Here is a 27,514-nt window from a genome sequence, read left to right as displayed (position 1 = left end):
GTAGTGAAATCCATTATGGTATCCTGTATTTATTAAACAAGCATATTTTAGATCGTGTATGCAATCGTCGAGGGGCACCGAAGGCAAGGTATTCACAGGTATTTAAACCATTTTTTAACTACTCACTAACCGGTGGGACGTTACTTTCTGCTTGTCTGTTAGCACTGACAGCTCTATGCAAACGCTGCTACTCGTCGTCGTTAAGTGAAGGCCGTCGGCCACTGCGCTATCCGTGGTGAGGGGTCATGCCTGAAATATGGTATTCTCGGCACACTCTTGACACTGTGGACATCGGAATATTGAATTTCTTAATGATTTCCGATATGGAATGCCCTTGCGTCTACCTCCAAGTACCATTTCGCTTTCAAAGTCTGTTAAATCCCGTCGTGCGAGGATAATCACGTCAGAAATCTTTTTACATGAATCAATTCAGTACCAATGACAGCTCCCCCGATACACTGCCCTATCACCATCTGTAGATATGCATATTCCCCTCCCACGTCTTTTGTCACCTTAATGTACGTCCATAACGCATTAAATATGCATTTCCGAGCATTGGTTTCATAGTCAATATACTCGATTGTGGACCCACCATCACCTGTTTCAGTCTGTCCCAGAAGCTTTGAGATGCCGTGTATAGATGAAACATTCTTGGATGCCTCGCGTGATAAATGTAAAACTAGGCTACGGCCTGATTCACTTTTCCGGTTCGTAGCGAGACGTGAGAGTAATTGATCTCGTTTGTTTGTTTTCTTCTGGCAAAGGTAAAACCCTGACACTGGAGATGAAGGACTTCTTCACGCGCGTGACCAACGACATCATCGCGACGACGGCCTTCGGCATCAAGGTGGACTCTCTGTCGGACCCCGACAACCAGTTCTACAGGATGGGCCGCAGCCTGATCAGCATCAAGCCGCTCGTCGGAGTCGGCTACATGATGTCCCCGAGGCTCATGGAGGTGAGTAAGGGGCCCTACCTGCCTGCCGCCAGCTGTCACACGGGTCTGAGGCGGTAAGACCTCCACTGGGACTAATACTTCTCTTTTGTGTTATGTTCGGCAGTTACTGGGAATACCGTTCTTCGATCCGAAGACTGTGGGATTCTTCAGGACCATGGTGTCGGACACCATAGAGACGAGGGAGAAGCAAGGCTTGACTATAGACTGGTGCAGACAAATGCAGACTGACTAATCGGAGGTCTGTACACTCGTTATAATACCTCGAGCGTTCAGGTATCACTGCGCAAGTGTGATCCGAGAGGAGAAAAGGTTCTACGTTAGCAGCAATCTCATTGGCTGCGTTACATATTAATACGCGGATCGGCGGAAGCAGAATTTGGTCCGCCTCTAAGACAGCGCCATCTTGTAGTGCGGAGGCAGATGAGTGCTGCGCCTGCGCTGTTGTGCTTAGCGGGGCGCGCTCTAGTGGGAAAGTATGTACACAACAGTGATGAAACTTCCTTCTTCCACAGAGAGTGTAATTGGTCGACACTAGCAACTTCAGTTATGGGCTCCAGGTAGTTACCCAATGTTAGGATTCGAAAACAGTTTTTTTTTTTTGCAATCAACAATGTACTACCAGCCTAGTTTTCAATAATTTCGGTATACTCATCATACACCTTTTGCGACTCTTTACTGGCTGTATTTTCTCCTCCAGACTTTCTCGCATTTCATCCCTGTACAGTTTATTACAAAACAGAACTTTTCTTCCTTCTTTACATTTTACCAGATTACTTCCTTCTTACATTTGATTGTCGCCACATATTTGAAACAATAAGATTGAAAATACGATCTCCCTAGACCAGCCCATGTTGTTATCCCATTAGCGGACTGGTTCTGTCTGTTTGTGAAAAACACTCATTCTTCTTAATTACTTTTTCCAGGACTGTTTCAGCGCCTCTGTGGCACCTTCAGTAGGCTGCATACTTGAAATTGTTGAATACGCAAACAATATGAGTGGTAAATGGAAAATTAGGTCTAAACATTTTACTGCTCTTATTGCAATTTTTTGCGTTAACTGCAAGATTGCTTCGTTCAGAAGACATTCATCAGTTTTCGTAGAGGGCGAGTCAACTGAAAAGATATACTGTTTTAAGAGGGCGGTTACAAAAAGTCAAATTTCCTTCAATGTAGCTGTTGTTTGAATATTTTCGTAGATACTGAAGGTGTTATACTCGGCAAAATAACCATACTGAAAGGGATTTCGCTCAACCCCGACACTCGTACTCCAACATCATGTTGTCGCAAATGACACACACACTGACTGGCCAGAACTATCTGATGCGCCGAGCAAAAAATTATAATAGTAATGACAAATGTGTTATCCCTATTTTTCCAGACGTCATTGACCTTATTACGAGTTATAATTGTTCCATATTTATAGTAAAAGGAAGAACTGATGATAGCACAGCGGAGGCAAAACAAGATTGGGCAGATAAATTAAAACGATTTTGTGTAACGTAAAAGCAAACATTCCGTCCTACTTTTTTCTGCAACCACGTCTATTTTAGAGCATCAAACACCAAGATATGATTAGCTGTCATCTCATTAAATATAAGCAAATCTTGTGATGCCTAGTAACCAGTTAAAACTCGATTATATAAAAACAGTGGTATTATATTCAGTGTTCGAACCTACTATTATGAATATGCTGCTAACAACATTTCTCATCTACACAAACTTGGTAACAGACGCAATAAAAAGTTTAAGAAGCTATACACTGTATAAAAATTTTATCTTTCCGGTGTTCTGTGTAGGTTTTCCATTTTCAAATTTTGACTAAGACATTTGGCACATTAAATACGGTACTGCCCAAATGCTTAACGGCTTCAAATAAATTACCTGCAATTATATAACAATCGGTCTCTCAAAATCGTTTAACAAAAAAAAGAATCCTGCAAAAATAATGGTTTTCAAGCCATCGTTAAAAGTTCCTTTGGAAAAAAAATTAAGGAAAAATAAAGTTTACTCTGCGTTACAAACCAGTTCTCTTCTGGTTTCAATGTTACTCTTTAATACTGCTGTTGAATGTTGTTACTGATACTTTACAGTTTACTATGAATAACGTTACGTCCTACGTCTAGTTTACAGTCTGCATCAAGCAACATAGCATCTTACTATTGCCACTATTAGTAATAAACATTACAATTAGAAGAAATAAAATAAAGCATATAAGATAACATAGATAATTTATAACATAAAAATTCCTTATTCAAACAATGTGAGTATAGATGTGACGAAAAGGTGGCTAAGCCCTGAATTTTGAGTGTAGCATTTTATGGCTGAGAAACGCTGACAATAAGCAAAACCGAAATGAGATCTCTTGAAGTGTTTGAGGTATACCGCTAGAGTGCAGACTCAAGTTAAAGATAAACTGGACACAAAAAAAACACCAAAAAGAAATCTTGCAATTAACTGACAAAGAGAGGATATACAGGAGACAATACCAGGAAGAAGACCAGTGCATTCGCAATTAATACGACACAACCAGTTACTTGTTAATGTCCTACAAGGAACATTACAAGGAGAGATATCCCGTGGAAACTGCGACAGACAAGTTTTAAAATAAGCAGTAGTCCCTAATAATGCAGAAATGAAGAAAATACTAATAGGTCTAGGAGAAGAGGTGCCGACCAATTGAAAGATTTGTGATGAAGAAGACGAATAATGTTAACGATCTTTTAGGTAACTGAACTATTCTGGAAGAATTGTTACCTGCTGAAATTTGAAATACATTACTGAGTAATTTACAGTTACGGCTGCACGGAATACAGAGAAGCACCGTGTAGAGATGCACTGTCCAGGCAAGCATTATTCAGCGGCTTGCCGAATACATACGTAGTTGTAGACGTATGCGATGAAGTTTCTCACATAAGCATTCTTTCGGTGGGGAACGTAGTTATAGGAAAAATACACTCGTCTCATTTCCCCAAATAAAAACATTATTAACTTACAATATTTTTTAGGAATGTAAACAAATTTATGCAACATTTATCGACCCATTAGTTTCATCATCTGCTCACAAAAGTAGCAAAAAGTAACTCGAAATGAGACCTATTTCATATAAATTTTCATATAAAATATTGTGTTCTGGGAATTGTTTGAAAACTTTTTGCTAGGAAACAGTGTAATGTTTCCAGACTGAGATTTTCACTCTGCAGCGGAGTGCGCGTTGATATGAAACTTCCTGGCAGATTAAAACTGTGTGCCCGAGCGAGACTCGAACTCGGGACCTTTGCCTTTCGCGGGCAAGTGCTACACCAAATGTGCTACCGAAGCACGACTCACGCCCGGTACTCACAGCTTTACTTCTGCCAGTACCTCGTCTCCTACCTTCCAAACTTTACAGAAGCTCTCCTGCGAACCTTGCACTCCTGAAAGAAAGGATATTGCGGAGACATGGCTTAGCCACAGCCTGGGGGATGTTTCCAGAATGAGATTTTCACTCTGCAGCGGAGTGTGCAGGAGAGCTTCTGTAGAGTTTGGAAGGTAGGAGACGAGGTACTGGCAGAAGTAAAGCTGTGAGTACCGGACGTGAGTCGTGCTTCGGTAGCTCAGTTGGTAGAGCACTTGCCCGCGAAAGGCAAAGGTCCCGAGTTCGAGTCTCGGTCGGGCACACAGTTTTAATCTGCCAGGAAGTTTCAGTGTAATGTTTGACGGAAGGGAAGCAAAGTAGCTCATGCTGTCCTGTCAATATGTACCAGCCATTAGCATAATACTGTACGAGTATGATCGTTATAATATTGAACCCACAGAACTTTCTCCATGGTACGTTAGCTCAGATGCGTGTACATTGTTAGTAACAGCAGTTCAGTGTATTGGTTTTATTGTATTTATAAGTACAATCTGTTTAAAGAGACTAGTACCCTCTACATCTATAACGGAATGCTAAGTTACATCAACCATCAACCTGGCTGACATTTGGCGCCATCTATGAACTATTTAGTAAATAAGAGCAACAACATACCTGTCATGATGTTTAAATAAAGAGAGAAAATAAAAAGATGAAAACATTTAAATCAGATCAACTCCAATAGTTGCATATAGCTTTCTTGTGTGTTATAAATAATTTTTTTTAAAAAGGTTTTACGTATCTGAAGCTGTTTAGTTGTTTAAACAATAAAACAACTTACTCACAAAGAATGAACCTGGAAATTTCTTATGTACCGGTATATTTCTATATTTACTGGCAAATATGAAATAAGTCAGATCGAACATATCCGCATCCTCTACACCTCCGCCGTCTTGAACCCCCTCACCCCCTGGTTGCTCCACTCCTCTCCGATCCCCACCCCCTGCCACGTCTTCACCGTTGTGTCCCCCCTACCCTCCATCTCCACACCCTACATCTCCTTTCCCAAGGTGGCTTCCATCAACTCCCCCTCCCGGATGACGCCCTCTCTCCCTCCATTTATCCCTCATATCAACTCTGATCCTCACTCGCCCTCCTTTCCTCTGTCCTTTTCCCGGGCTCCCTCTCCCCCCCTTCCATCCTCTTTCTTCCACACCTCCCCTCTCTTTGCCCCCTTCTCTCCCCCGAGTCCTTTCACATTTCCCTCCTCTGCCTCCTCTCATTCCGTCTCGCATCTGCCCTTCTCCCCCTTTATTAGTCCTCTCCCTCCTTGGTTCCCCCCCCCTTTTCGTTTTTTCCTCTCCTCCCTCCTTGTTTTTCCCCCTACATTAGGTCCCCCCCCCCCCATTTGCCTTGGATCGGGAGTGCCATCTTTGTGCCGCCTTTTTTGTGCAGTGTTTTACAGTGTGTTTTTCCAGTGCGTGCTCCGTGTTGTGTCTTTTGGGAAGTGTAGCGAACAGCCATCATACTGTCGCTGGGTGTGCTTTTTATCACTTGCGAACAGAAGCCAGACTGTCGCCATGTTTTTTAATTGTGTGTCTACTATGTTACTTGTCTGTTTCCTGTGTATTTTATCAACATTGCCATCCCCTTTTGCTTTCTGTTTTAACTTTCCGCATTTTTACGCCATTTTCCACTTTAAATCACCATTTTATCGCCTGTTTTTTCTTGTTTCTTTCTTCTTCCTTTTTTTTTTAAAAAAAGTCTGTAGGCTGTAGAGCAGCGTAGTAAGCTGCTGCCAGCTCGCCCCCTTTGGGGGGAATTGAAAAAAAAAAAAAAAAAAAAAGGCAGACAGCAGGAATTTAAAGAATTTTACTTATGTCTCATTTTTTGTAATTCCCATGCAAATTTGAAGTTTTTTTTTTACTCCTCTTAAATATTACATACATAGTTCACATACATACAACCAGCCGATGTGTTCTCCACACAGCCTACCTTCTTCATACAGTAGTATTAAAAGAAATATGACTGACGCCCGAACAACAGGGACTTATATGCATCGTGAACAGAAAATAGTGGTATGTAATATACAATCGATATAAGTTATGGCATTACTTGTAACTTTTTATTATATCACCTGACTATCTACTTGTTGTGTTTTACCACTGATAATGGCTGGCCACTAGCCGAAATCTGGATTTGCGTAATAAAATCTAAACAAGGACGACTGATTGCTGCACTCTACAATTTATAAGCCACATAGCAGTCGATGAGTGCAGACACTTTCCGAATAAAAGGTAACCTGGTCTATTTTCATGTTCAAGCAACTTTTGCTTAAGCTTTTCACAGAGATATAACAAACCAGCGGTGAAGTTTTCTACTCTACAGACAGAACTCTTTTACTGGCAGTGATACAGTGTGTACTTACCTCTGCCCTTGGTCTCACTGACCCCGTTCTTCCCTCCATCGGGGGAAGAGAGTTCCCCCCGCCGAGACTGCATCAGCAGGTGAATCATGTCATGGCGGACGATGCCTTGCTTCTCCCTCGTCTCTATGGTGTCCGACACCATGGTCCTGAAGAATCCCACAGTCTTCGGATCGAAGAACGGTATTCCCAGTAACTGCCGAACATAACACAAAAGAGAAGTATTAGTCCCAGTGGAGGTCTTACCGCCTCAGACCCGTGTGACAGCTGGCGGCAGGCAGGTAGGGCCCCTTACTCACCTCCATGAGCCTAATAAGATTACCATATTCCTGTAGATGGCCATGAAGAGAAATGTACAGACACTTTGTCAAGTATCAGAGATATGTGAGAATAAGATTAACGTACCAAGACCAAAGGAACTTCAGATTGTCAATTGTAAACAGCATCCAGAATCAAGTTACGTAATATCTATGTTTTTTTTTATTTTAATAAATGTGTGTGAAAATTAATCAAGTTCTGGCGAAGAGTTCTCGGGCTTCCAGCCGGGTGGCGGTGTCTTCAAACTGCGACGTTTCGACGAGTGACATACTCATCATCTTCTGGCGAAGTGCCGAGACTTTGCGGATGCCGGTCCCTTTATACCTGCGGTGTGCCCCCCACCACCTGGCCGCGGGAGGCTGGGTCCAGTGGAGCCGGCGGGCGGGGCGGAGGGGGAAGCGGGTGCGCCGTTCGTGTCTCCGTCAGAGCATTCTGATCGCGTCTCGTTAGCTGGACGGTTCTTGTTGCGTTCCTGGCGTATTGCGGCTAATGCTAGATTCCAGGCCGCGCTCAGTTGATAGCCTTCGTCCCTGTTCACAAGATTCTCGTGGACCCGTATTTCTATTGATTCTTTAATGACGCTATCCCAATAGCTCCCGGCTCGGCACAGCACTCTGGTGTTTTCGAAATCAAAGGTGTGGTTTTCTTTGATGCTATGTTCAGCTATAGCAGATATCTGTATCTGTCCAAGTCGAACATGCCTGATGTGTTCCTTGCACCTTTTAGAGATGCCACGCTGCGTTTGACCGACGTACTGCACACCACATTCGCAGGCAATGTTGTATATACCAGGTGTGTTTAGTCTGAGTGGGTCTTTAGCTGAGCCCAGCAGCTCTTTCGCCTTCGGCGGTGGTCGGAAGACGGTATTTATGTTTGATTTTCTTAATAGCCTTCCGATTTTGGCTGATGTGGGCCCCAAACATGGAAGAAAGGCGAGTCTCTTGTTAACTTCCTCTTCCTCAAATTTGTCAGCCTGTCTCCTCTTGAAGGCCCTGCCAATCTGTGTTTCACTGTACCCGTTTTTCCGAAATACCTCTCTTAGGCGGTGTAATTCGTCTGAGAGGCTTTCTTTGTCACAAATGACGTGCGCCCTATGTACCAAGGTGGTCAGTACTGACTGGCGTTGCGCCGGATGGTGGCAGCTGGTTGCATGGAGGTACAGGTCTGTGTGAGTCTTTTTTCTATATACTGAATGGCCCAGCGTGCCATCCGCTTCCTTCCTGATCAGTATGTCCAGGAATGGAATACAGCCATTCTCTTCTACTTCCATCGTGAAGGTGATATTTTCATGTATGCCGTTTAGGTGGTCCATAAACTCCTCCAGTGCCTGCCTGCCATGCTGCCATATCACGAAAGTGTCGTCCACATAGCGGAAGAAGTGCCTGGGTTTACGGTGAGCAGTTTGTAGGGCCACCTCCTCAAAGTGTTCCATATAAAGATTCGCGATCCCTGGAGCAAGGGGAGATCCCATGGCCACTCCATCCACTTGTTCATAATGCTCTCCATTGCACTTGAAGTAGGTGGTCGTAAGTGCATATTCAAAGAGCTTCACTGTTTCAGGCTCGAAGTGCTGATTAAGGAGCGCCAAGGCGTCTTGTAGCGGTACTTTCGTGAACAAGGAGGTGACGTCGAAGCTCACGAGTAGGTCATCACTCTGTATTCGGATGTCCTTCAGTATTCTAACGAAATCTGCGGAGTTTTTCACGTGATGACTGCAGTGTCCCACCAGTGGTTTCAATAGTGTCGCCAGGTATTTGGCCAGTCCATAACTGTGCGAATTGATAGTGTCCAGAATCGGCCGTAGAGGCACCCCGTCTTCGCCAGCTGTATACGCCGGGAAAGCATACATTCACATAATCAAGTTCTGTTTAAAGTTGGCGACCGTCAATCTGCTACTCTAAGCGTGCATGTGGCAGAAGATAAACACGCCACGATAAGACCACGAGACATATTGCTGACACTCGCCTACTACGTTAGAGCGACAAGTCCAATAATCTGATGGTGTGTGTACCGAAGGTCTTACAGCACGCACACCACAATCAGCTAGATGTGGCTGACAATGGGAAGACGCGTGGCGTACAACTCTTGATCAGGCGACGCGGCAGTGTCCTGTTGCAAACCCGAAACCTGCAGCCACGGTGTGACGGAATGTGGTAGTGTCGACAGGAATCTAGCCTACTGGTAAATCTGGCAGGCCTCCTCGGCATTGTTCCACGCAACAAGGTTACGTGTCGGCGTGGGGTTTCACCCACCTCCCTTTTCTCGCTAGTAACACGAGTACGCCATTACAGCCTCTGTATGCCATTTCAGTCCCTCTGCCGCGCTGTTCGCTTGCGGAGTGTAGACGCAGAACGACAAACGAATACGCTTTGGCACAAAATTCACACATCGCATAAAGTAAAAGAGACACTTTTCGCAGGGTAGATATTCTTCTGAATTAAGAGACTAAACGCCTCGGTAACTCCAAACACTGGCGTACAACTTGTATCCTCCCCACAAAAAGTATAATATGAATAATATTCACATTTAGTGTAACCTAGCAACAGTTTATTATTCCGTAACCTACCAATAAATAACGTGACTATCCTCTCAATAAAATTGTGGCTCACTTATAACCTTTCAATAATTGACTGTGGATTTAAACTGGTAAATTTTGGACGTCGGCAGTGCTGCGTCATGGCCCTGAAAGATAATTCTGAATAAATGGAAAATTCTTACCTCAATAAGGTCGCCGGATAACCCGTATATATCTGCTCCCATAAGAAATTTTTCTGGCACAGCCCAGTGCAACGCTGGCCGATAGAGTTTTCATGTATAAAAGGAAGCAACTGATTTTTCTTTACAATAATCAGGATGACCATGGATTGGAGAAATTAGTAAAATCTTTCAATTGAGTTGAATGATTGTCAAAAGTTAATTTTTATAAGAAAGATTATTATTAAGAGATTTCTTTTTAAAACATTTACATGGGACTTGATATAACAACAGTACATATGCGCGATGCTGCTTTTACCTTATACTACAACGCTCAGGCTCCGCCATCGCTCCACCACGACCGGCCCAGCCAACACGATACACCAGACTGCTCGCTAGCAACTACTTACTCCTACTGACTCTGCTCTTACTGCATACAACACTGCTCTCTGGTCTGAGATTCTCTTATAGCTTACATATCGCAGGCAGCGAGTGAGCAGTCCATCTAAATTACATCTGCTCGAGTGCGCTAACAACAAATTCCTTAATCATGGACCTCTTACAAACTTCTTCTGTCGTTAATGTTTATTTACTAACAATACTGTTTCGACTGTTGCTGTGGTGACAGAACTGAGTGAGGACGACATCGCGGCGCAGGCGATGCTGTTCTTCTTCGGCGGCTTCGACACGGTGGCCACGCTGCTGATGTTTCTCAGCTACCTGCTGGCCACCCACCAGGAGGTGCAGCGGCGGCTGCAGGAGGACATCGACGCCCTCATGCAGAAGAGCGGGGGCCAGCCCGGCTACGAGCAGGTGGTCGGCTGCCAGTACCTCGACATGGTGATCTCGGGTGAGAACCACGTGTGATCGTAGTCTTTCACAACAAATTACTAACGTAACACTTCACTGTGTTCAGAACTTGGCAGGAATTTTAAAACTTCACGTGTTATGTTAGTCCGATACGAGCTAGTTTTTCGTTGTTATGTTGAAGAGCATGTCTGAAAAGTACCTGCACAGCGTTACCCGGCAAGCGACCTTGCGGTGAATGGTTCAAAAATGGTTCAAATGGCTCTGAGCACTATGGGACTTAACATCTATGGTCATCAGTCCCCTAGAACTTAGAACTACTTAAATCTAACTAACCTAAGGACATCACACAACATCCAGTCATCACGAGGCAGAGAAAATCCCTGACCCCCCGGGAATCGAACCCGGGAACCCGGGCGCGGGAAGCGAGAACGCTACCGCTCGACCACGAGCTGCGGACGGGGCGGTGAATGGTGGAGGGTACTTTGTGTACCACTGTAACTTCTCTCCCTTTCTGTTCTAGTCGCGAATAATTCGCGGGAAGAACGATTGCCGGTAAGGCTCCCTGTGGGCTCGTCGGTCTTTTCAGGAGACATAAATCGGAGGAAGCAACATATCGGTTGACTCCTCTGGGGACCTACGCTCCCGGAACTCTAGCTATAAACCACACCGCGATGCAGAACGCCTCTCTTGTAGCACCTGCCACTGAAATTCGGTGATTATATCTGTGACGTATTCGCGGTTCGCGGTTAGTAAATGAACCTGTAACGAAACGCGCTGCTCTTATTTGGAGCCACGCAGGGTAGCCGCTCGGTCTGTGTCGCCTTGCCACTGTCCCCCGTCGGAGGTTAGAGCCCTTCCTCGGGCGTGGCTGTGTGTATGTTGTCCTTAGCGTAAGTTAGTTTAAATTAGATTAAGTAGTATGTAAGCCTAGGGACCGATGGCCCCAGCATTTTGGTCTCTTAGGAACTTACCACATATTTCCAGTTTTCTTCTTTGGATCTCCTTTCCTCCTGTCAGTCCTACCTGTCGTGGCTCCCATGCTGTCGAGCACTTTTCAAGTATTGGTCAAACGAGTGGTCTGTAAGCTGCTTCCTTTGTTGATCAACTACATTTCCTGAGTCCTCTTTCAGTGAGTCTATCTGGCATCTGCTCTTACTCGCGATTAATTTTAATTCGTTCCGTATGTATACTTCTAGATATTTTGTGGGATTAATTGCTTCGAGTGACTTTTCTGCAATCGTGTAATCATGCAATAAAGAGTCTTTCTCTCTATATATTGCTATTACATTTAATTTATGTATAATGAGGGTCAATTTCGACTTCCTAAACCAAGCGTCTGTCCCCTGCATGTCTTTCTGCATTTCGCTACACTTTCCTAGCTTCGCGACCTCTCTGTATATAACAGCATCACCCGCGAAAAGCCTCATGGAACATTCAACGTTATCTTCTAGGGCATAAATTGTGAACGGAAATGGCCCTTTAACGTTTCCCTGGAGCGCACTCGAAGTTACTTTTACGTCTGACGACTTCTCTCTCTTGAAAATGACATGCTGTGTTCTGTTTGCTAGGAACTCTTTCGTCCAAGCAGACAGTTGGTCTGATATTCCGTACGTTCGTATTTTGTTCAGCAGGCGGTTTTGCGGAACTGTGTAGAGCGACTTCCGAAAGTCAAGGAACGCGTCATCTACCTGCGCGCCCGAGTCTCCTGCACGAACTGAGCGAGCTGGGTTTCAGGCGATGGTTGTTTTCTGAACCCTTGTGGGGTGCTGCAGAGGAGATTTTCGGCCTCCGGAAAAGTCACAATACGTGAGCATAAAACGTGTTCCAGAATTCTACAACTGAAGTATTGGCGGTTGTTTATGTTGTATAAAAATGGAACAGCGAAGTTGGTTTGAATTTTGCTAAAGGAACGGAAGAGAGTGCAGCGAAGGTTCAGAAATGTTGAACGTTGGCTGGCTCTGAGCACTATGGGACTCAACTTCTGAGGTTTTTAGTCCCCTAGAACTTAGAACTAGTTAAACCTAACTAACCTAAGGACATCACACACATCCATGCCCGAGGCAGGATTCGAACCTGCGACCGTAGCGGTCTCGCGGTTCCAGACTGCAGCGTCTAGAACCGCTCGGCCACTTCGGCCGGCTGTTAAATGTTGCTCACAAGGATGTGGAATCATTCAAATGTGTGACAGCCCCAGTGAAAACATTCTGTATCGCCAAGACGTAAAATAGCATGATAGGTGCCATCAAATGTGAAGGATAGCCGGCCGCGGTGGTCTAGCGGTTCTAGGCGCGCAGTCCGGAACCGCGCGACTGCTGGTTCGAGTCCTGCCTCGGGCATGGGTGTGTGTGATGTCCTTAGGTTAGTTAGGTTTAAGTAGTTCTAGGGGACTGATGACCACAGATGTTCTAGGGGGCTGATGACCACAGATGTTAAGTCTCATAGTGCTCAGAACCATTTGAACCATTTTTTGTGAAGGATAAGCTAATTACGTTCCTTGAGTTTAATGACATACTTAACCGTGAATTCTTGCCACTAGGTCGAACGGCCAATAAGAAAAATCAGAACTTACGAAAAGAAATAGGACTAAGAGACTCCTATCACTAACGTCGATTCGCAGTAGGATTTTGGGATATATATTGTGTTCGAGCATTTTAAATTAGCCTACCTCCAAAGAAACGATTTAATGACAAATAGTCAAACGTGTTCAGAAAAATCGTTAATGTGGAAAATCACTAGCTCTTTATCCACACGCAGTAACTAGTACTATCGACAGAGGATCTCGGATTGATTCCATACTTTTAGATTGTCGGAAGGCTTCGGAAACTGTTCCTTCCAAGCAACTTCTGAACGAATGGTGTGACTACGGAATATAGTCTCAGTTGTGGGATTGGACAGTTGTGCGACTGGATTCGTGTTTTCCTGTGAAAAAGGTCAGAGTTCGTAGCAACTGAAATTAAATCGTTGAGGAAAACCGAAGTAATATCTGACATTTCCCAAGGAAGTGGTGTAGGACCACTGCTGTTCCTGATCTATATAAACGATTTAGGGGACAATCTGAGCAGCCTTCTCAGATTGTTCGCAGCTAATTCTATCATTTGCTGTCTTTTAAAGTCATCGGATGATCAAAAGCACCACAAAAATGATATAGACAAGGTAGCTGTATGCTGCGAAAAGTGGCAATTGACTTTAAGCAATAAAAGGTTTGAATTCATCCACATGAATACTAAAAGCAATTCGCTAAATTTCGGTTACAGAATAAATCACACAAATCACAAGACTTCCAGTTCATCTAAATACTTAGGGATTGCAGTTGCGAATAACCTAAGCTGGAACAACCATATCGATAATGTTGTGGGGAAAGGGAACCAAAGACTGCGACTTACTGGCAGAACACTTATCTTTCTTGGAGTATTGCTGCGCGGTGTGGGATCCTCATCAGGCAGAACTGACGGAGGACATAGGAAAGGTTCGTAGAGGGGCAGCTTGTTCTGTATTATCACGAAACAGCGGAGAGAGTGACACGCGCATGATACGCGAATTGCAGTGGCAACCATTAAAACTATGGCATTTTTGTTACGGCAGCATTTTCTGATGAAATTTCTGTCACAAGTTATCTCCTCCGAATGCGAAGAGGAATCAGAGCTCACACGCAAAGATTTAAACGTTCGTTTTTCCAGTGCGAAGGAAAACTGAACTCTACCCACAGACAAGCCAACAGCGTGGTCACAGCCATGTGCCTCAGAAAAAAATAAAAAATAAAAATAAAAATAAACGCCCAGATTTGTGACAAGAAAAAATCATAGCTTTTGAAGAAAAATAAAGCCTCTGCACTCACTTCGTTGTTTGTTAGTGAGTTTTTGGCCAAATTCCAGAGTTTTGGAAAGATTTTCCCTTTTGCCAACGCTTTATCGAATTCCCAAAACAGTAGACAAATTATGTCTTTACATGTAGCACTTAAGATACGGAGTGTGTTCAAATATTATAGGAATTTCGGAGTTTTGGAAAGATTTTCCCTTTTGCCAACGCTTTTTCCAATTCCCAAAGCAGACTCAACGTGCTCTGTCAGCGGTAATTTTTCAACCTTGTCTGTGCTTGTAAAACTAAGTACTTTTAAGAAATTTTTTAAAATTTTTGAGGACGGAAAAAAGTTATAACAATAAGACGCATGCTGACTTCCACCGGTGGTGGACCCCAGCAGTATTTTCACTGGCTTAGCTGAGAGTTGTTCTCTTGCTGGACACAGAGACACTCCGCATGTACACGCCCGGCGCTGTGCTGGACCGCAAATGCGTGCGCCCCTACAAGCTGCCGGCCACAGAGAGCTGCCCCGGCCTGGAGATCCAGCCTGGAGAAGGCATCTGGGTGCCGGTCCACGGCATTCACCACGACCCCAGGAACTACGAGGACCCCGAACGTTTCGACCCCGAGCGCTTCAGCCCAGGGAACAAGCACCTCATCAAACCGTTCACGTACTATCCATTCGGGTCCGGACCTCGCGTCTGCATCGGTAAGTCTTTGTTGTGTCTCGCTTTTACTGTCTCTCTTGAGCTTTTACAAGTTAAAAACGAATCATGTGACTCTGTTTATAGTTAACAGTTTAATTTTCTTGGTTTAACTATCTTATAGTAACCTCACTGAACAAAATATAGAGATCTATGTTATTGTAATCTAATTGAACAAAATATAGCCCCATACTGCTCTCTTCGGAACACTGCAGATGCTGCAGAAACTGGTACCAGATGCTCGGGTACGCTCCAAAGCGAACATAGCCGTGGACATCCCAGTCGCTTGTATAGCTTCAGCACACATGTAGTCATGACAGCGTGGCATTAAGGATCACGTGTGTAGATGTGTCTATGAACACTTCGTGAATGAAACTGCCAAATTTGTTCGCGCATCAGGGCACACTCTTGAGCTTGCCAACAAGGCATTTAAAATGATGTAACAACAACGGTCATAGTAATATCCTAGCCGAGTGGATCACGTCTTGTGAGTCAGTAGGTTTCGAACCCGACAACAATTTCTGCTGTCAGCGAATGCACAACCATCAAAACCAGTTTCTGAGCAAATGTTATGATGGGAATTGCATGCCGTGGACATATGGAGCAGGATATCTCGCAGACAGCCCTAGTTCGCAGTGGTACACAAAGCTACAATAGTCCAAAAAACACAGAAACTTGGCAGTAGCAGGCTGGACGCGCGATGTTGCTTTTCAAGTGATGATCTAAGGCGTCCCAGAGCACCGATGGCCACCTTAATCGTTTAACTTGCAGCGTGTGGGATGTGTAGTGCAAGCCAGAGGTGTTCCTTTGATGTGGCTGTAGCACCAAAATGGTCTCTGACATGCCCGAAAGAATACACACCACATAACTAAGGCGATGACGGCCAATGATCCATACAGCTGCGTTGACCACCGTGTCCAGATGGCGTAGAGGTCTGTGCATCTGCCTCGTAAGCAGGAGACTCCAGTTTGAATCCTGGTATGACACAAATTTTCAACTTGCCGTACTGATATAAATCAGTGCCTACTGGCAGCTGATGTCTTTCATTCCTTTGAGTCTTGATTTATTGTAGCTGCAAGATCAAAATGGTGTCTGTTCTTTTGGTCATGTCTGAAAGAATAGACACCACATATACTCTTATATTTCGTCACAATCCTCTTCAATGAGCGTCTTTCACGATCAGTATCGAGGACGAGTAAATTTGCAGCTGTGTCCTTCAGCCGATCACCACACTCACTCCCCAGGTGTCACCAAACGCTTTTAAGCTTTTGCTATTGCCTTCAGGATTTCAACAAATTACAAGAGCAAAGATTTTGGGGGCAGTAGTAGTGCTACGTGAAGTTTTGCATGTTTAATTGTCATGATACAGTGGTTTTATAATTTCTGAAATTGCAATTGCTTCCAGTATTTAATGTTCGTGACCAATACTGTCAGAATGATATGCGTCTCTGACCAATATTGTTTCCTCCAGAATTGTATCAATGTTTAGTATAGCCATTTACATTTTCGTTTGCTATAATTCTCTGTAATATTCAGGGTGGAATGGTGAGTATTCTGTGAAACGACAGGAACGATCATTCGAAGTTAAAAAGTCTAGTAAACATTGACTTTAACTGCAAATCTGAACACCTGATATTGTGAAACGAATTACTTCTACAGGAAGCTTTTTACTTTTTATGTTTTGAGAGGTGATAATATGGACAGCAAAAAAAAAAAAAAAAAAAAAAAAAAAAAAAAAAAAAAAAAAAAAAAAAACAGTAGGCATGGGTCTAATGTGTGTATCTTAAGAGGTATGAACAGTTGTTCAGTAGACGTGTTTCACAGCAGCAAATATGAATAAGCACTCATAGCTGTTAAGGTATGCATTTTAGAACCCTTGTTTACAAGTCTTCTTTGCTTCGAATGAACGTTCCTGTCACATCGCTGAACATCGGCCATTCCTCCTGGGATATCGTGTTTACTAACGGCGGGAAATGTGTCGTGGTGTTGATTACAAAGCCGATGGCCACGTTTGCAAACTACTTCCAATACTATACAGTCTGCTTCTTAGCACAACTGTCGTGTTTCAGCCCAGAGGTTCGCACTGATGGAAACCAAGGTTGTGATGGCGCACCTGCTGTCGCGGTTCAGCTTCTGCGTGGTGGAGAAGACGCCCGTGCCGCTCGTGATCCAGCCGAACAACCTGTCGCTCGGGATCAAGGGCGGCGCCTGGGTCGGCATTCGGCGTAGGTCGTGAACACTTGTCTCACGTGCGACAGAGCGAACTCAAGTATTGCCGTACTACGACGAACTGCGTCAAGAAATAATTTGTAGTTACTACACTTAAGCTCAGAATATGTTATATGACAAAGGAGAAGTTAAGAGGATGAAAATATCAAAATAATCCAGTCTCCACCTGTAAAAGTCTCTTCACAAGACTTTATGATGACTCCCGAAAATTTTCACTGAATGCAGTACAATGTATTCAAACTGAACCATGACAGATACTCGGAACGTGTCGATCACGCAAGGGCAACCGCCAAATACGACACTGAAAGTCGCTCCCTGTAATCACTTCTTCTCAAGAACCGCTAAAATTGTTTTGAATATGGAGTAAAAATTAATTACGATGAGAATACTGTGCCATTAGTGTTATCTACCATTGTAATGACGTAACGGGGATTTAATGGATTAATCTTAGCTTTTGACTGTTCGATTATTTTCGCAGCAGTGTAGCATCTGACCAAAGAGAGTTTCGAAATTCTGGCCTATGCACTACGTTAATTAGACTGAATACTAAATATGATACCAGATAAGAATGTAATTGTATTATTCATAAACTCTATTTTGATGTGCTTTCACTGCATGACAAATATCAAAAAGAAATATCCATTGCTGTATTTTTTATATCTATGAAGACTTAAGGGTTTTTATTTATCAAGCAGATATATATTATGTATATGATATTTATAATTTACAGTATTTTTATAATTTATTTTGCTATGGATCAAACATTTCCATGTGTATATTAACGATTTTTGTGATCATATATACAGTATTTGTGATGTTTTATTATATCAATAAAATATACTTTGCATTTAAACATCCTGTCGCCTCTGCAGTTACCACATACATGTATATTCGTTGCACAATTTTCGTAGCAGTGGGGATTAAAGATCCAGACTTAATATTTGCGTATAAATATGTATATTTCTAAGGATGTAATTCTACACAAGGAAACTTCGTACATATCTGTTAATAATTTAAACATACACAGTTGATGTTCCTGAGACATGCTGAGTCCCACCTGTATCTACGATAATGTTGTAGGCTGAAGCAATGAATTAAAATTAGTACCAGCTGGCAATACTGATGCATGTTTACAAGGGAACAGCAATGGGCTGGGGGCGTGAACTGGAATGCTGGTCAGGGGGGGAGGGGGGACATGCTACGGTATGGTAGTGAGTGCAGGTACTGCAGCTGGAACGCCGGTGTGGCGCAATTCGTGGCTCATCTTCCTAGTAAGCCGCACATCTCTGCACGAGTGCTGGTGTCGGCACAAATTTCAATTCTCTGCTTCAGCCAGCATCATTATTATTAGTTTGTCAATTAACTCTTTAAGGAATATTAAAAATATAATGAAATAATAAGCACCCAGTTTCATATAAGAAATTTAATTTCTTGGCCAGTTACTGCAATGTGATTATTGTAGTAAGTGACTCGTTTGGTTTAGACTGCTAGAATGCTATATTGCTTTGAGCCATCATTGTTTGCGTCGTTGTGGTAATACACACATCGCAAGATCCACGAAGAATCGTTGTCGTGATGTAAACTGAAGGGCAACGTGGAATTATCAGGAGTTACATGGCACATACTTAAGTGACCACTCAGTGTACCTTAAACCATACCTGTGGCCAGAGGCATTGAGTGTAGGGATTCTCACTACGTTCTATGTAAGCTGGAAGTATAGTCACTTGATTCTTATTACACAACAATGAAATTGGGGAATAAACAGGGTACATTAGCTTTGCACGCTATGCTTGCAGCTCCCCTAAGCTGTCTGGCACTGCGTTGCCACGTCGCTCTGCTGAGCTGACTGAGGCATTGTGCCTGCCAGCCAGTCCTCAGCGAGCCGTTGTAGACGTGCGGGTGAGAGATTTGAGTGACTTGTAGCTTCGCGTGTTTACGATGTCTGATGAAAGCAGTCGCAAGAGAGGGAGACCAAGGCTGCACACTCCTCGGAAACCTCCAAAAAGTGGTGGACATGGCGTCGTTATGTGCAGTCAGGCGCGTGAATACGTGTGTTCCTTAAGGGAGTGTTTTGAGAGAGAGAGGGATGCAGGAGGGCCTCTCGTTCCTTTGGATAAGGTGGTGGAGCGAACTGCAGCTGCTCTGCAAGTTAGCGAACGATCAGTAATAAGGATCTGCAAGGAGAAATTCACGAAAGAAGGCTCCAGTGAATCATCTAAATTGGAGACACCTGGGAAAAAGAGGCGACTAGAGAAGATGGTCACAAAACTTGACTCTTTTCAGGAAGATGCCATTCGTCGTCAAATATACGCATTTTATTCGAGGAAGGAGTATCCAACACTCAAAAAACTACATGCTACCCTCACAGCGGCTGACCTGTTTCAGGGTAGTAAATTGTCTTTGCTGTGAGCCGTGAAAATGTTAGAAATTCCGCTAAAAAATCCATTTCTGGCAGAAAGTTACTAATGGAACGCCAAGATATTGCAGCCTGGCGATGCCGCTGTCTTATAGAATTAGTGGGGTCAAATTTTGATGATATCGTTCGGCTTGATGAAACGTGGGTGAATGCAGGACACAGTTTAAAAAAAAGGCTGGACAGACGGTACTATCAGCGGTAATATGGCAGCTCCGATCGGCAGAGGAAAAAGGATAATTGTAGCACATGCCGGAAATTCAAAAGGTTTCATTCCAAATTGTCTGCTGCTATCCAGTTCAAATAAGACCTCCGACTACCACAAAGAGATGAACCACAATACTTTTGTGAAATGGTTTGAAGACTGTGTGCTCCAGAACTTAACAAAAAGCTCTATCATTGTTATGGATAACGCTCCCTATGACTCAGTAATACAAGATAAAGCACCCACAAAGGCAACGAGGAAAAACGACATAGTTAGCTGGTTACAGAAACATAAGGTACAGTTCGACAGTAATTTGTTAAGAGCAGAATTATTAGAACTTGTATCGCAACACAAGCCAAAGAACCCGATTTACAATGTGGATGAAGTAGCAAAAAATACGGGCGTAAAGTGCTTAGATTGCCTCCTTACCATTGCCATTTGAACGCAATAGAACTGATTTGGGCTCAGGTTAAACGGCATATTGCTGCAGAAAATAAGAAATTCACATTAACCGAAGTGGAACGCCTTTTGAAAGAGGCAGTTGAAAGACTGGCAGAAGGTAGCGCACCACGTGAAAGGAGTGATACAGGACACGTGGAACAATGAAGGTATCTCGCAACAAAGTGTCGAAGACTTGATTACGTCTGTCAACACGAGCAGCGGCACGGATAGTTCCACTGACTCTGACTCGGAACCAAGCGGTGTTTTCGCATTGTCTGATTAGTGTGTAGTGTACTTACTGCCATTAAATATTGTGTTTGTGAATTTATTTCGAGTAATTCTTATTCTCGTCGTGAGACTAAGAAATACTGTTTGGCCAGCTCTCGTAATCTCCTTACGGTAAGTTAGACTGAATATTAATTCTATTTCATTTTGTATATACACCAAGATGTTATTCAGTGTGTGTAACAGTTTTCGAGATTTGCAATCCAAAGAAGAAAACTTTTCTGGACGCGAAAATTTCTCACACTTCAATAGTTAATGTAACAACGGCCCTAATTAAATTAAGAAAAGATGTTTGATACGCTTATAGATACCACTGAGAGCCGTACTGTACGTAAATTTCAAAATATTTACATAATATTTATAGGAGATAGAGTTTTTAAACGTCATACTTGTTCCGAGTTCAGTACTGATAGGGTTGCTCAAAAGCGCTATTTTCAGAAATTTATATACAGGAAACGTAATGCACTACGAAAACTTTTAAGGATTCTTTGCCGAGTGCATTATTTTTGTAATGAATGGAAAAAAATATTTTGCTGTAACACCAATAGTTTTTCAGTAATGACGTTATAAGTTAGAAGCTGTTTGCGAAATCGATAATTTAAATGGTTTCAAACAAATTAACGTGACTCTTGTCCTCATTAAAATTAAGAATAGATATTTGACAGATTGAGAGACATTGTAGAGATATACATCCTATATGGGTTTGAAATGTTTTACTTACTTTCTGTAGAAGATACAGGCTTTAAAACGATTTTCTATCGCCGGTGGTAGCGATGCGCTGAGGCGGCTGCCTCCAGCCAGTGCTGGACGTGACAACGCCGCAACTTCGGAGCGCAAACGTCAAGTGACAACTACTTTAAATCAGACTGTAGACAGACGGCACCACAGCTGCTGCCCCCCCCCCCCCCCCATGCCGCCAAAGTGCACGGCATCATCGCTACGACAGTCTGTACCCCCTCTCGTGCTCCTAGTGGTGACGTCATAGTTACCACAAGCGATTACAGGCGGCCTGCCATGTACCTGGCCTCCTCTCCATACGCTTTGCACCTCCGTCTGCATTCTGTTAGATTTAAGTTTTCGCACTTGCTCTCGAGTGCTGGCGGTTTGGAAGGAATAACACAAGCAAATCGTTTCGCACTCACTGATAAAAGTGCATGAAGGTTTATTCTGACACCTGACGGTAATTACCCGCTGAGTCTTAAAATGAAATTTTCTGATGAGTAAAAACTAAACTATTTGATCCTGTTTCACTCACAAAATTAAATTATTTTCAAAAAATCGTTATTATGATCACAATTTTGTAAGACTCTAATAATTATATAAGTTATCAATAATTACTTCTCTCAATTAGTAGCATTAATGCAGTGGAGGTAACAGGTTCCTCACATCGTCCACCCACTGAACACACATATTGTACTTTGTCCCATACATTGCTCATGGTAAAAGTGGGGCATATACGTAACAAAAATGGTTCAAATGGCTCTGAGCACTATGGGACTTAACATCCGAGGTTACCAGTCCCCTAGAACTTAGAACTACTTAAACCTAACTCACCTAAGGACATCACACACATCCATGCCCGAGGCAGGATTCGAACCTATAGCAGTCGCGCGATTCCAAACTGAAGCGCCTAGAACCGCTCGGCCACCGCGGCCGGCTTATACGTAACAGATATTGTCTTCTCCAAGTTGTAAATAGTACTTGTAACTGTCCAGAAACTGCTTCATTACTCACTTCGAAACAGATAAATGAATTAATTGACATGGCAACACAGCAGTAACTAAGTAAGGCCTACTATAGTGTTGCAGACAGCAATAATTATTTTTCTTATTATTATTACTATTGATATTTGTGGCTGTGGTCAGACACAAAGCATTATCAGCCTGAAGTCTTCAAATTTCGCCACTACAGAAGTATGGACTGCAACGGTCAAGTGATTTACGGACTGTAAGTGTAGAGTGCTTGTTAAGCAAGTGCCACAACGGAGAGGGTCAATGCAGGGGAAGTATGTTTTGTAAGAAGTGTCTACCCTCCCTGTGGATAGTTAGCTTCCTTATCTAAGAAGGAATTGTGGGTAGCACTTGCAAAGTACCACGAATTCCTTCATCATTCATTCTAACAAACAAATTGTTGGTGATAATTGTGGGGAAGAGGGTGCAACAGACGGCAATGGGAGGAGGAAGGGCGGGGGTACTAGCTAACGTCTAATTGAAACAGGGGTTGGGAACCACCGTACTAGGACCATTCCTGCACAGGAAAGTGGGGGGGCCCAGCCTCCATTGCTTCCTCTGATCCCACTGGTCGGCACTCTGGTGGCGTAGGCATACCTTACAGGGACATACAGTCGTTCACTATAGCAACACGGTGGGAGATCGAAATGGCACTCACCCACATGAGCCGTCTCATATGTGGACTCAAATCCGATTGTACACATGTGGTATTAGAGACTGAAATCTGAACGACTGCCGCTCTAACGGGGTTTTATGGAGCATTGCTGACACGAAGAGAGACCTTGTCCAGCAACTTGAGTCGCTGCTGCAAGGACTGATGACACGCTATAGAAGAGCCTTTGCGCATCCCCTATTGTCACACAATAGCGTCATACTACACATTGAAGCTTTCTGTGTAGATATAGACGTGGTACTTACCAGCCACGACCAAAGGCCAGTTTCCTGGTATATCTTGTATCCACAGCTTTTCACAACACTTAATAATGATGCCGAGACAACTTGTAATGCACACATTAATCGATTCATGCTACTTGGAAGATATCGAAGATCAGTTAATTTTTGAACAATGGTGCATAATAAACAATTCTCTGCCGTACCATCGTTTAGACTGTATCGATACATTTTAACAGACGCTCTCATATAAACTGATCGTCCTCCTGTTTTTTACTTCTGTTTCATTTTCCTTCAAACACTACGTACATTTTCCTCGTATATAGTCAACATTATTTGTTTCTAATCTTCAGAAATATAGCTTTCACATATGAATTAGTTTTAATTTAATCCAACATTGTTTCATGTATCTCCTCAATCTATACTCTGCAACCACAGTGCATGCTACGTTCTTAAGGAAGCAATATGCGAGAGGCTGCAATACATCCCTACGTTCCACGATAATGGTTCTCGAAACTTTGCACGTGGGCTTTCAAATGCTAGTTTACGCCTATCTCCAAGTGTCTGCAAGTTCAGTTTTTTCAGACAGAGGGCGTTCTGGAGTGCTTAGCCCATCGATGACGTCGTCAATGACTTCATCAATGAGTCATGAGATCTCCCCACCCTCTCCTTGTTTGACAAATGCTAGTTTGAAATTTTGGCGGTAATGCAAATTTTGGCCTTAATTCAAATTTTGGTGGGGCTCTCCTCCACTCCTGTGGGAATAGGGTTGTGCCCATAGGCATAAATTGACTGGAAATTCAAAAAATCAAAGATGGCGATCCGACAGCGAGACCAGGGCACACTAATGCGGCTGTGTGACGTCACAGATGACCGCAGTGGGCTGGCCAGCCGAACACATCGAAACTGCTCGCAGTGAATTTTGCACCAAACCAGGAATCTGTGGAATTTGCATTGTCTGCATGGAACCTACCTGCTGGCTACGTCACACGGCCTACCTGCACGCCGCGGCCTCGCTCGGCCGCAGATGCCTGCTGCCCGGCCCCTGTGCCAGCCGCCATGCAGATGACCGACGTCAACAAAATATTCCACTGCCAGAAGAACAGCAAGAGCGCCACCATTCGCCTATACAAAACTGTACAATATTCCCTCTTACATACGCAAGTGAAACTAGTTATACTTGTTTTAACGTTTATATCGAACTTTTCCTTCTTTTATGATGCATATCTACATCTACAAGACTATTGCACAATGGCCTTTTCGTTAATGGGACATAATATGTGAAAATCGTTGAAATTTGACATTCTCTGTTTCTCCATAATGTACTTTGCATTTTCCTTAACACTTTGGTGTATAATACATTAAAATCTGACAATTTTGAGACTTTCAAACAATATTTTGAATGCTGGCATGTGACTGTCAAATTTCGCAGCTACACACATACTGCCAGAGGAGAGTCGTCATTTCTTGGGAACTACACAGCCTAGAAGGCTGTGAATTGCTTTGTTTTGTGCCTACTGCTACGTCTCAGAAGTTGGCATTACGAATAAACAAATCAGTCCTTTGTTTCTGATACTAATTTTCGTTGAAAGTTGTGTGATTATCGGCTATTTTTGTAGTAAGGTAATTTCTATTGCTTTTTAGACGCAAATAAAATTACTAAGCGTACATTCAAGAAACTCAAATTTGTGGGTAACAGCTATGTGAGACGCGCATTTTCTTCTAAAGTACTAGAAAACACGTGTACTAGCAGTGAAGAAAACCACGCCCCATAGTGCATCGAAAAGGAAAGTAACTTTAGAAATGGGTGACATTCTCTTCCTTTGGCAGTAATGTACGCAATCAAACCTATTTACAGAGATTTGGCAAATCCTGCGCTATTAAAGAAGTGTTTACATGGGAAGACCCAGAATATGAATGAGTCATTCAATAACGTTGTATGGTGCCGTGTGCCTAAAAATGTATTTGTTGGCCTTATGACTGTAACGTTAGCAGTGTCTGATGCTGTAATAACTTTAATGGTGGGTACTATGAAAGACTTAGTTAGGGGTAAGATTTGGACAGAACACAGCTAAAGGACTGCGGGGACTGGATGAGCTTCGTGCAGGTGAAGCAGAGTTAGCTGCCCAGCAAATAACAAAAGAAACAAGAAAGGAAAGGAGGAGGCAAGCACTGGTATGTTGTGACACTGAAGAAAACACAAACTATGGGTCGGGGCAATTCTAGTGCATAAAAGATGCAGAAATGTAAGCCTGTATAAGAATTTGTAAGAAAAACAATTTTAAACCTCAATATCTCTCAGCTACATTTTTTGCAATAAATGGTCCGTTTTCTAAAAAAGTACTAGTGGATGTTGTTGTTGTGGTCTTCAGTCCTGAGACTGGCTTGATGCAGCTCTCCATGGTACCCTATCCTGTGCAAGCTTCTTCATCTCCCACTACTCACTGCAACCTACATCCTTCTCAATCTGCTCAGTGTATTCATCTCTTGGTCGCACTCTAGGATTTTTACCCTCCACACTGCCCTGCAATGCTAAATTTGTGATCCCTTGATTCCTCAGTACATGTCCTACCAACCGATCCCTTCTTCTTGTAAAGTTGTGCCACAAACTCCTCTTCTCCCCAATCCTATTCAATACCTCCTCATTAGTTATGTGATCTACCCATGTAATCTTCAGCATTCTTCTGTAGCACCACATTTCGAAAGCTTTTATTCTTTTATCGTCCACGTTTCACTTCCATACATGGCTACACTCCATACAAATACTTTCAGAAACGACTTCCTGACACTTAAATCTATACTCGATGTTAACAAATTTTTCTTCTTCAGAAACGCTTTCCTTGCCATTGCCAGTCTACATTTTATATCCTCTCTACTTCGACCATCATCAGTTATTTTGATCCCGAAATAGCAGAACTCCTTTACTACTTCAAGTGTCTCATTTCCTAATCTAATTTGCTCAGCATCACCCGACTTAATTCGACTACATTCCATTATGCTCGTTTTGCTTTTGTTGATGTTCATCTTATATCCTCCCTTCAAGACACCATCCATTCCGTTCAACTGCTCTTCCAAGTCCTTTGCTGTCTCTGACAGAATTACAATGTCATCGGCGAACCTCAAAGTTTTTATTTCTTCTCCATGGATTTTAATACCTACTGCGAATTTTTCTTTTGTTTCCTTTACTGCTTGCTCAATATACAGATTGAATAACATCGGGGAGAGGCTACAACCACTGCTTCCCTTTCATGTTCAAAAATGGTTCAAATGGCTCTGAGCACTATGGGACTCAACTTCTGTGGTCATTAGTCCCCTAGAACTCAGAACTAGTTAAACCTAACTAACCTAAGGACATCACAAACATCCATGCCCGAGGCAGGATCCCTTTCATGTCCCTCGACTCTTATAACTGCCATCTTCTTTCTGTACAAATTGTAAATAGCCTTTCGCTCTCTGTATTTTAACCCTGCCACCTTTAGAATTTGAAAGAGAGTATTCCAATCAACATTGTCAAAAGCTTTCTCTAAGTCTACAAATGCTAGAAACGTATGTTTGCCTTTCCTTAATCTTGCTGGTAGAGACACGAAATTTTCACAGCATGCCAAGTGTGAGATGACAACTATGGAACTAGAATAATTAAAATATCCTGAGTTGTTTTGTTTTTATGTTCATGTATTTACAAAATTCTGTCAAAAATCGAGTGTTTGAAAAAAAGATAACATGGCCCACAATACAATTTTAGTAATAATTCTAGTTCAGTGTATCTAGAAAGGTGCATTCAATAATTGCGGAAAACTGTAAGTTGGTGTCTCAAGAAGTTTCCAAGATAATGGGTCACAAAATTCGATATTTTGACAATGGCGGCATAGGACATACAATGTCTCCTTAAAATGACGTCTTATGCATATTACATGTACCAGTTGCTATAAAATATGTTTTATTTTCAAGTATGTTTTGTAGTATAGAAGAGCAACGACTTTTAAAATCTGTGTTTGTAATTCAGTCTTACACTTTTCCATCGTATTTTCTGTGGATCTGGCCGTAAGTATGAAATAAATTATTACTGGGTCCGACAGAAAATAAAGAGCTGTAATCACTTCCAATTGTAAAAATTTAGGCATTACAGTTCTTGTTCGAGCAATTCAAGTCCTCTTCATCAACGCACCACTTAAGGCGCCCACTGACAGCCCGATCCACTGACCAGGCCATCCGGCTGTGTGTGGACACCGGTAACTGCTTGGTAGACCCTATGGGTGGGTCGGGGCAGCCCCTCAGCTCTTCT

General features: G+C 42.9%; 1 protein-coding gene across 1 annotated transcript in view; it reads left to right on the top strand.

The window, feature by feature from the left end:
* Nucleotides 1-18,009, top strand: part of LOC124777935 (cytochrome P450 9e2-like) — a 64,226-nt gene extending 46,217 nt beyond the window's left edge. Inside the window, exons 4-8 of the mRNA XM_047253488.1 lie at nucleotides 765-958; nucleotides 1,062-1,165; nucleotides 10,320-10,576; nucleotides 14,780-15,043; nucleotides 17,108-18,009. Coding sequence (XP_047109444.1) covers nucleotides 765-958; nucleotides 1,062-1,165; nucleotides 10,320-10,576; nucleotides 14,780-15,043; nucleotides 17,108-17,274 — 986 coding nt within the window. The 3' untranslated portion in view covers nucleotides 17,275-18,009. The remainder of the gene's footprint in view (nucleotides 1-764; nucleotides 959-1,061; nucleotides 1,166-10,319; nucleotides 10,577-14,779; nucleotides 15,044-17,107) is intronic.
* Nucleotides 18,010-27,514: the final 9,505 nt, after the last annotated feature.

Source organism: Schistocerca piceifrons, chromosome 2 (assembly GCF_021461385.2).
Source record: "Schistocerca piceifrons isolate TAMUIC-IGC-003096 chromosome 2, iqSchPice1.1, whole genome shotgun sequence".
Taxonomy (NCBI): domain Eukaryota; kingdom Metazoa; phylum Arthropoda; class Insecta; order Orthoptera; family Acrididae; genus Schistocerca; species Schistocerca piceifrons.
Note: the sequence above shows the minus strand (reverse complement) of the source record. Positions and strands in the feature narration are given on the sequence as shown.